A 9,674-nucleotide genomic window follows, 5' to 3' on the forward strand; every position below is an offset into this window, starting at 1 on the left:
GACCTTCTTGCTGTGAGGCGACAGCGCTAACCACTACACCACCGTGATTTAATAACATAACACGCAAAACCCTGCATTCTAGTACTTATTTTCACTCAAACAAGTTATAACTTTTAAACCTTTTTCTTTCATGTACATTAATGATTAACCTGTCAAAAATATCAAATTTAATTCCCCTCGTTAATGAGTAATTTTCAGGAGTGCATTTAGAAAACGCGGTGATTTTCCTGCTACACAGTTCATTACTTTGAAAAAAAATCAGACAGTTGAAGGTAAAGTCAGCAAAATCCCAAAACAGTGCTGTTAAAAAGTAAAGGTCTGTTAGAGTTTCTAAAGCTTTCAGGTTTCAGTGTTGGGGACATTGAGCCTCGTTTATCAATCTTTTAGTAGAGTTGTGCGTTTGCAGAAGCTAAAGTGAACTAAACATTTCCAATTCAGATTTTTGCGAGTTGAAGCCAATTGTTTACATTTGTTCGTATTGTCTGTAAATTTAAACACACCAATGAATACCACATTTCTCATGTAAATCAGGGGCGTAGGGTGTGTGTGTGTGTGTGTGTGTGTGTGTCACACACTGACTGGCAGCCGAGTGCATTATGTAACAAAAAATAAATTACCATTGCTAGTTAGGTCGCTGGGGCCATGTAGAACAAGCATCAAGTGGAATATCCAGAAAACAATTTGAGTTTTTAAAAATAACTTCGGACTGCCACCATACATATGATTCCAGCATGTGATTATTACAAAATGGTACAGTGAAATTACTTGAAAATCAACACAAAGGCAGCTGGGGCCATGTAGAACAAGAATCTGGTGGAATTCTCAGAAAACAATTTGATATATTTTATTTTTAATGAATTTTCCAATCTTACTGTCATCATACATTGTGTATGATTTCAGCATGATATTGTTCGAAAATGGTACAGTGAAATAACTTGAAATTAACCATAGAGTTTGCTGGGGACATGTAGAAAAAGACTCATGTGAAATTCTCAGAAAACAATTTGATCTGTTTTTTTTTAATGGATTTTCTAATCTAACTATGCACTATGTGTATCATGAAGCCGCTCATATACGCTCTACCGTAAATTCTGACGTAGACGGGCACTAGATTTTAAACCGCAGATGGCGTTACCGCAGTTGCTAGTTTTAGGTAGCTTAGAAACCGGCTCTTCCATTATTGCTGTTTCTTCCATGTTTTCTTGATGTTGTGTTCTAGAAACGGCACTAAAACTTGGCTTCAAAGCCACAAAATGCAACTTTGATGGAAAAAATATAATAAATTGCTGACCTCTCTTCACGTCGAAAGAAGGAGGAAAGTTTTGCTTGTTTTGACATGGCGAATTATTAACACAAGAGGAAATACTTGTAATTCGCAACTAAAAAGACTGCAGCTCCACTGGCAGCTTGAACATGCTTTCTAGTGCGATTGTGTTGCGCAGAACGGTGTCAGTCCTGCGCGCACCTTAGCTCGTGCACCTGAAGGCGCGCTAACGAGCTCCGGCACGCGCGCCGTTATCAAAGAACACCTGTGTTTAATCAGTGAACTGTGTTTGGGCTATTTAAGGACCGCGCCCATGCAAGGACGATGCGAAGTATTACGGCGCGTCTAGGAACGCGAAAAATCCGAAAAATACATTTCTCCATTCGGGAAACCGGAGATTTTCAAGAGGTCCAGAAACCGGTGTTTACCTGTTATTAAAATGCGTGTTAAGATATGTAAATGCTACAAATGATCCTCACTACTGGATGATGATTTAATCTTTTTTACCTGCAAACTCACATCACACACTGTGTGTTTCTCTCAGTGGATGTGACTCTGGATCCTGATACAGCAAATCCATATCTCATCCTGTCTGCTGATGGAAAACAAGTGACAGATGGAGGCAAGCGGCAGAATCTCACTGATACACCACAGAGGTTTGATGAAGATCTCGGTGTTGTGGGAAAGCAGAGTTTCTCCTCAGGGAGATTTTATTATGAGGTGCAGGTCAGAGGGAAAACTGAGTGGGTATTAGGAGTTGTGAGAGAGAACATTAACAGGAAGGGGAGCATTACACTGAAACCTCAGGATGGATTCTGGACTGTGGGACTGGATGATGAGAATCAGTATGAGGCTTATGCTGATCCCCCTGTCCGCCTCCCACTGAGAAAGAAGGTGGAGACAGTGGGGGTGTTTGTGGATTATGATGAGGGTCTGGTCTCCTTTTATGATGTGAAGTCCAGATCTCATATCTACTCTTTCAGTGGTCAGTCTTTCACTGAGAAACTCTATCCATACTTCAATCCTTGTGATAATAATGGAGGTAAAAATTCAGCCCCACTGATCATCTCTCCTGTATTAAAGACTGAATGAATTTTCAACTCACAAATTTAATCATCTATTAAATGGTGAGAATAAACAGAAATATTTTACATTTTCTGGTTAATTTTCGTACAACGTTTTTCCCGTTTAAAATGCTGGACATTTTATTTTAATACCTGGGTTACTTTTTTTGCAGAAACAAATAATTTTACTCCTACTGTCTGTTTTTACACATTTTGATTGTGGAACTTTGTCATGACAAATCAAATATTAATAAAGATTATTTACAGTTCACACTGAGTTTTACTGCAGAATTTAATCTGATCAGTAAAATGGATGAAGTTCAGCTGCTGATGTCTGTGTAAATAAAACCAAACAAAACTGTTTCTCCTTCAAACCTCATCAAACACAAACAAACTTGTATTTTATTTCGAAATAAAAGTGTCAGGGTTTTTCTGTTCTTCAAAATAGAAATGAATGAATAAATGAATCCTCAATCTGCACTAAATCCTTCCATCTTGTTGGTACAAAGGTGAAATGACGTGGGCCATTTGGGCTGAAAATACTAAATTAAAACAAATATGTTAAATGTAGGATGGCAGAGGGAGTCTCATTAATAGCGGAGCTCCAGCGGAGCACCATACCTAAGGAAAAATGGTAAACCCATCGAGTCGATTTTTTTTTTGTGGTTTGTAGGTGTACCACCAGCAGTGGCATAGCCAGGATTTTTTACATGGGGTGACCAAAGCGGGGCCAAGGATATACAAGGGGTGGCCATGCTGTGACTAAATAAAGGGGGGGGGGGTCCTCCCCCGGGAAATTTTGAATTAGCTAGATTTGATTTCCTGTATTCTGATGTATCTGGTGGCATATCTGGTGCCTAACTCATGAACAAAACGCATGTGAGCCAAGAGGTCAGAAATCTCATCTCATTATCTCTAGCTGCTTTATCCTGTTCGACAGGGTCGCAGGCGAGCTGGAGCCTATCCCAGCTGACTACGGGCGAAAGGCGGGGTACACCCTGGACAAGTCGCCAGGTCATCACAGGGCTGACCAGGCCCGTCCCTTACCAATTTGACACCCTAGGCAAGATTTTAGGTGGCGCCCCCTCCCCAACACCAGTTAAAGCCACTGATAGTGTATCTATACTAACCAGAAATGGAATAGCTTTGTCTTAAAACATCTCATCTCATTATCTCAAGCCGCTTTATCCTGTTCTACAGGGTCGCAGGCGAGCTGGAGCCTATCCCAGCTGACTACGGGCGAAAGGCAGGGTACACCCTGGACAAGTCGCCAGGTCATCACAGGGCTGACACAGACACAGACAACCATTCACACTCACATTCACACCTACGGTCAATTTAGAGTCACCAGTTAACCTAAGCTGCATGTCTTTGGACTGTGGGGGAAACCGGAGCACCCGGAGGAAACCCGCGCGGACACGGGGAGAACATGCAAACTCCGCACAGAAAGGCCCTCGCCGGGCCCGGGGCTCGAACCCAGGACCTTCTTGCTGTGAGGCGACAGCGCTAACCACTACACCACCGTGCCGCCCTGTCTTAAAACATTCTTTTATTTAAACAAAAAAATTGCACGTTCAAAATACTTAAAGGCATTAAATAAAGAAATTGCACATTCAAAATATTTAATACTGAATTAAAGAAACAAATACAAAATATGAACTGAATATATGAAACATAATATAAATGGCTTACATAAAGTATTACATTTACAGTACTCCCAAAATAAAAAATGTAAACAAGTGTTGTAATTCGTAAATGCAATATAAATAAGGCATAGCAAAAAATAAGATATTAAAGAAACCAGTGTGCATGAAAAATACAAGGATTTAAATAAAAATAAAAATATATAAAATTGTGATATTAAAAAGACCTCTAGTGGTGTTTTTTGGTACTGCCTTCAACTTCAACTATTGAAAAACTAAATGTAGAACAGGGGGAAAAAACTGTTATGTAACTATATGTGTATATGTTGATATTGAATATAGTACAAGGGAAATACTAGTTTACTATATGTTATGTTGTGCTGCTTTCCTATTTTTTTTTCTCAGCACTTTGATGTCTGTCCTGTCTCTGTCCACGTATGGGAGAGTGAAAAACGTGATGTCAGCTCCTTTGTATTTATGCTATTTGTAAAGAGAACACATCCGAGTGCTTGTTTCGTTTCCCTGCAGTCTTGACGCACTGAGATTGTTTCTTGTTTTCAACGCGTTTATTATATTTTCCTCCAGGAAGCTCTTCGCAACATGGTTGCTTGAATGAGCTGCTAAACTGTCATTTTAATGAGAACACAGATCAACAAAGCAACTTTGTTTTATTAAAAAAAAAAAAATGTGTCAGGCACCATTGGAATATCTCGCTGCGAAACGTGTTCGGTGCATAAAAGACCTTTACTTCAGCCCAGACTGCTCAACGACACTGACAGACTGCTCCAAGTGCAGCCATATTCAAAACAAGCAACAGATCTATGTCAGTTATCTACGTTATGCAAAAACACTCTTTAGCCAACAACACTTAGGCTATTACATGGCTAAAACAGAGAATAGCCGCGGATGCGCACTTGCGCGCCCGAAGACACACTATAGACAGGGCGAACCACTGTTGAGCGCTTATTGTTTCATGATTAACAACCACCACCACACCTTTTTTGACAAATCACACCCCGACTACATGCTTTGCTGTACAATTAAATTAGGCTAAGACATTATAATGCTGACTTGTTTTCAGAATAGTGGAAGTCATAATTTTTCTCCCCCCATTTCTGCGCCCCTGGATGGACACAGCGCCCTTAGCATTTGCCTATATTGCCTATGCCACGGGCCGGCTCTGAATTACATGCCAACTAAAATGTTTCAAACATTTTTCTATTTTAATTTTGATAATTATGGCCAACAGCACAAAAAAATCTCATGAGAGAATATTTAATTTTGAGTCTGAGGGTTTTTTTTTTTAATAAAAAGTAAAAATAAATCTGTCTAGTTCACTACATGTTCAACAAGCATATATGGGCAGGGGCGTGGCCACCGGGGTGGCCAGGGGTGGCATTGGCTACCCCTGAAATTTGGTTGGCCACCCTAAGTGGCCCCCCCTCCCCACCTCAGTAAGGGAGAAAAAAGGAGGGTTTAATTAATTGCAAAATTTATTTTTCCACGCATATGTATAAAAGTACAATTTAAAAGTGTTTTGATGTTGGGCAATATTATTTTTAATTATTTTGTACGCAACAGTATAACTGCTTTTGCAAATAGGTTATTGGCCGCACAGGAAGAACGTCAATTTCATCCAATCACAACAGAAGAAGTTGGACCTCTTTCATGTTCATCAAGCTGGTATGGTTTCTGAGAACACCACCACTGCGGTGGTTAAACACAAAGATTAATTAAGGTAAGTGAGAATGTCCAAAGTGTGAAAAAAGTGTGAATGTTAGTGTTTAATGTATTGGGAATTTCGCAGGTGATTAGGTAACGTTTGTGTAGCTGAAGTTAAGGAGCTAACGTTAGCAACATTAGCTCGACAGTATGTTATCAGCAATTAGCTGTGCAGTTATGTACTCGCGTATGGGTCCCAAAAAAGACGGTTCGAGCAGGAAAATAGAAAGGTCGCACATGTGCGAGTACCGAATTCAGCCCATTCATTCTCATTTTTCTCCAGGAATGAATTCGTGCAAAGAGGATCTAAGTACAGTAACTTTTTCGCGCATAAACAAACTTCCCTTTGGCACACCTCTAACACAGCCTGATAGATTTGACTTGAGTCAGGTCAGTGTCCTGAGCAGCCGCCTGAACTAGGCTACGTCCCTCGAGGGGAAAAAAAAAACAAACAAACACGCAGCCCCACATGCAGACAGTAGCCTCGTCAAAAAATATCACCCCATCGCGTTGAGGCTGAATGTCTTTGTCTAAATTGTTGTATGCACCATGTAGTTTGCCATCTCATGTCGTCATATCTCCATCTTTGCATCCTCTGCATTGTGTTGCTGGGCAAAGATGTGCTCCGATCAAATTGCCATGCGATCTAAACTGTAGGCTACTGTAGCCGTCAACCTAAGTAAAAAGTTAACAAAATGGCGACGTTATGGGGACATAAAATTAACTGGTGAACTTAAAATAATGCCATGCCGTGAGAATTTGTGTTTGTTTAATCTTGATAGGCTACATCAATCACTCATCAGTGTCTATGTTGTGAAAATACTTCCCCCAACTGAGCATCCTTTCCTGTCCTCCTACTTCGTGCTTATTGTCGGCTTGGGTAAAGTCAGTTTTATATTGGACATTTATTTAAGTAAATATTCAAAATAGAAACGTGATAGACCTACATCTGAAAAAATGTGACACATGAGGATTGTGGCGCATGAGGATATTTGTCTGTTTCAAAGTTGGTTTGACAAAAAACAAGTGTTATTTTTTCTGACAGATCTCGCTTGTATGTTGAATGTTAAATGAATGTCCAATATAAAATGTCTTCATCCAACGTTGAATGTACAACCCCGATTCCAAAAAAGTTGGGACAAAGTACAAATTGTAAATAAAAACGGAATGCAATGATGTGGAAATTTCAAAATTCCATATTTTATTCAGAATAGAACATAGATGACATATCAAATGTTTAAACTGAGAAAATGTATCATTTAAAGAGAAAAATTAGGTGAGTTTAAATTTCATGACAGCAACACATCTCAAAAAAGTTGGGACAAGGCCATGTTTCCCACTGTGAGACATCCCCTTTTCTCTTTACAACAGTCTGTAAACGTCTGGGGACTGAGGAGACAAGTTGCTCAAGTTTAGGGATAGGAATGTTAACCCATTCTTGTCTAATGTAGGATTCAAGTTGCTCAACTGTCTTAGGTCTTTTTTGTCATGTCTTCCGTTTTATGATGCGCCAAATGTTTTCTATGAGTGAAAGATCTGGACTGCAGGCTGGCCAGTTTAGTACCCAGACCCTTCTTCTACGCAGCCATGATGCTGTAATTGATGCAGTATGTGGCTTGGCATTGTCATGTTGGAAAATGCAAGGTCTTCCCTGAAAGAGACGTCATCTGGATGGGAGCATATGTTGCTCTAGAACCTGGATATACCTTTCAGCATTGATGGTGTCTTTCCAGATGTGAAAGCTGCCCATGCCACACACACTAATGCAACCCCATACCATCAGAGATGCAGGCTTCTGAACTGAGCGCTGATAACAACTTGGGTCGTCCTTCTCCTCTTTAGTCCGAATGACACGGCGTCTCTGATTTCCATAAAGAACTTCAAATTTTGTTTTGTCTGACCACAGAACAGTTTTCCACTTTGCCACAGTCCATTTTAAATGAGCCTTGGCCCAAAGAAGATGTCTGCACTTCTGGATCATGTTTAGATTTGGCTTCTTCTTTGAACTATAGAGTTTTAGCTGGCAACGGTGGATGGCACGGTGAATTGTGTTCACAGATAATGTTCTCTGGAAATATTGCTGAGCCCATTTTGTGATTTCCAATACAGAAGCATGCCTGTATGGGATGCAGTGCCGTCTAAGGGCCCAAAGATCACGGGCACCCAGTATGGTTTTCCGGCCTTGACCCTTACGCACAGAGATTCTTCCAGATTCTCTGAATCTTTTGATGATATTATGCACTGTAGATGATGATATGTTCAAACTCTTTGCAATTTTACACTGTCGAACTCCTTTCTGATATTGCTCCACTATTTGTCGGCGCAGAATTAGGGGGATTGGTGATCCTCTTCCCATCTTTACTTCTGAGAGCCGCTGCCACTCCAAGATGCTCTTTTTATACCCAGTCATGTTAATGACCTATTGCCAATTGACCTAATGAGTTGCAATTTGGTCCTCCAGCTGTTCCTTTTTTGTACCTTTAACTTTTCCAGCCTCTTATTGCTCCTGTCCCAACTTTTTTGAGATGTGTCATGAAATTTCAAATGAGCCAATATTTGGCATGGAATTTCAAAATGTCTCACTTTCGACATTTGATATGTTGTCTATGTTCTATTGTGAATACAATATCAGTTTTTGAGATTTGTAAATTATTGCATTCCGTTTTTATTTACAATTTGTACTTTGTCCCAACTTTTTTGGAATCGGGGTTGTAGGCCTATGGGATGGTCCCAAGGCATTTTGGGAGATGTAGTTTTCTTATAGAGAGAGAAATGTTTGAGTGTTCAAAGTATGGAACACAAAATCAATATGTACTTGTACTAATGTACTATGTATTTGTATTATTAGCAGTATGATCACTAATGGCCTATCAAACATGATAAATGCCTAACTGAGCATTATGGCTTTACTTATTTTCTCAGGGGCAGACTAGGGAAAGAAGGTAGTAATAGCGGGAACGATGAAGAGATCTCAAAACATTGAGACTTTCTTTATTGTAAATAAGAAAAAAAGATCTGCTGCAGGAGACAGTGAGGCTAAGACATCATCTTCAGGACAGCATTCAGCAGGTAAATAAATCATAAAATTAATAGTGCTAAATGTGTACTTAACCATAAGACAAGTTGAAATATATGCCTTATGTTTATGCATTAATGGAATATTTCTTTGTGTGGTCAGAGATTCTCCCCAGTGAGGGAGACAACCACTCAGATGAGGATCCACAAGAGTCTGTATGTGGAAGTTGCAGTGGCAGCGACACAGGCGAGGCTCCACATTCTCTGCTCCCTACATCGCCCCAGTCATCAGGTATTTAACTTCTAGTTTTGCTTGAAGATTAAGGAAAACTTGTACAAAAAATATGGATGAAGCAGTTTGGTGCATTATTTAATAGATGACCCAGGATTAGCTCACAACACTTGCAATTCATTATCATTGCATAAAAAACATTCAGTAATTATATAAAAAAAAAAAAAGATTCCTTTTTTTCCTAGACATATCACGGTGCCCAGCCAATGGACCAACACGGCCATACCTGAGGATGTATCCCAGGACAGTGCAGGCAGTGAGGAAGAGATCCTTTAACAGCTCATGGTACACACATTTCCCATGGTTGGAATATTCAACAAGTCAGGACTCTGCCTATTGTTTTGCATGTAGACACTTTAGCTTGCCCAACACTCCCGAAACACCTTTTGCAGCCAAAGTAGGCTACTCGAATTGGAAAAAAGCCATGTATAAAGATGGGGGGTTTAAATGGCATGAGCAGTCAGAAGGGCATGTTAATGCCATGTTTGCATGGAGCGAATTCAAGAAGAATATCATTATCAGCTACTGTGATCATGTGTGACAGAGTTTTGGTTTAATAAACAACGTGCTGAGCAAGCAAATGGTTTAACATGTTATTCCTATACTGTACCGAAACGAATCGTGACCCCAAAACCGAGGTAATCGTGATTTTTGTGTATCGTTACACCCCTACA

The 9,674-nt window shown here is 40.0% G+C and overlaps 1 protein-coding gene across 2 annotated transcripts in view; it reads left to right on the forward strand.

Annotated features, from left to right (window-relative positions):
- Window positions 1-9,674, forward strand: part of LOC132900986 (E3 ubiquitin-protein ligase TRIM39-like) — a 145,725-nt gene that overhangs the window by 23,179 nt on the left and 112,872 nt on the right. The window contains exon 8 of one of the 2 annotated variants that reach the window (XM_060943507.1): window positions 1,809-2,478. The exons of the other annotated variant lie outside the window; for it this stretch is intronic. Coding sequence (XP_060799490.1) covers window positions 1,809-2,356 — 548 coding nt within the window. The 3' untranslated portion in view covers window positions 2,357-2,478. Of the gene's footprint in view, window positions 1-1,808; window positions 2,479-9,674 lie in introns of those variants that run through there. 2 annotated transcript variants of the gene reach the window in all.

The sequence above is a fragment of the Neoarius graeffei genome, chromosome 1 (genome assembly GCF_027579695.1).
Source record: "Neoarius graeffei isolate fNeoGra1 chromosome 1, fNeoGra1.pri, whole genome shotgun sequence".
NCBI lineage: Eukaryota > Metazoa > Chordata > Actinopteri > Siluriformes > Ariidae > Neoarius > Neoarius graeffei.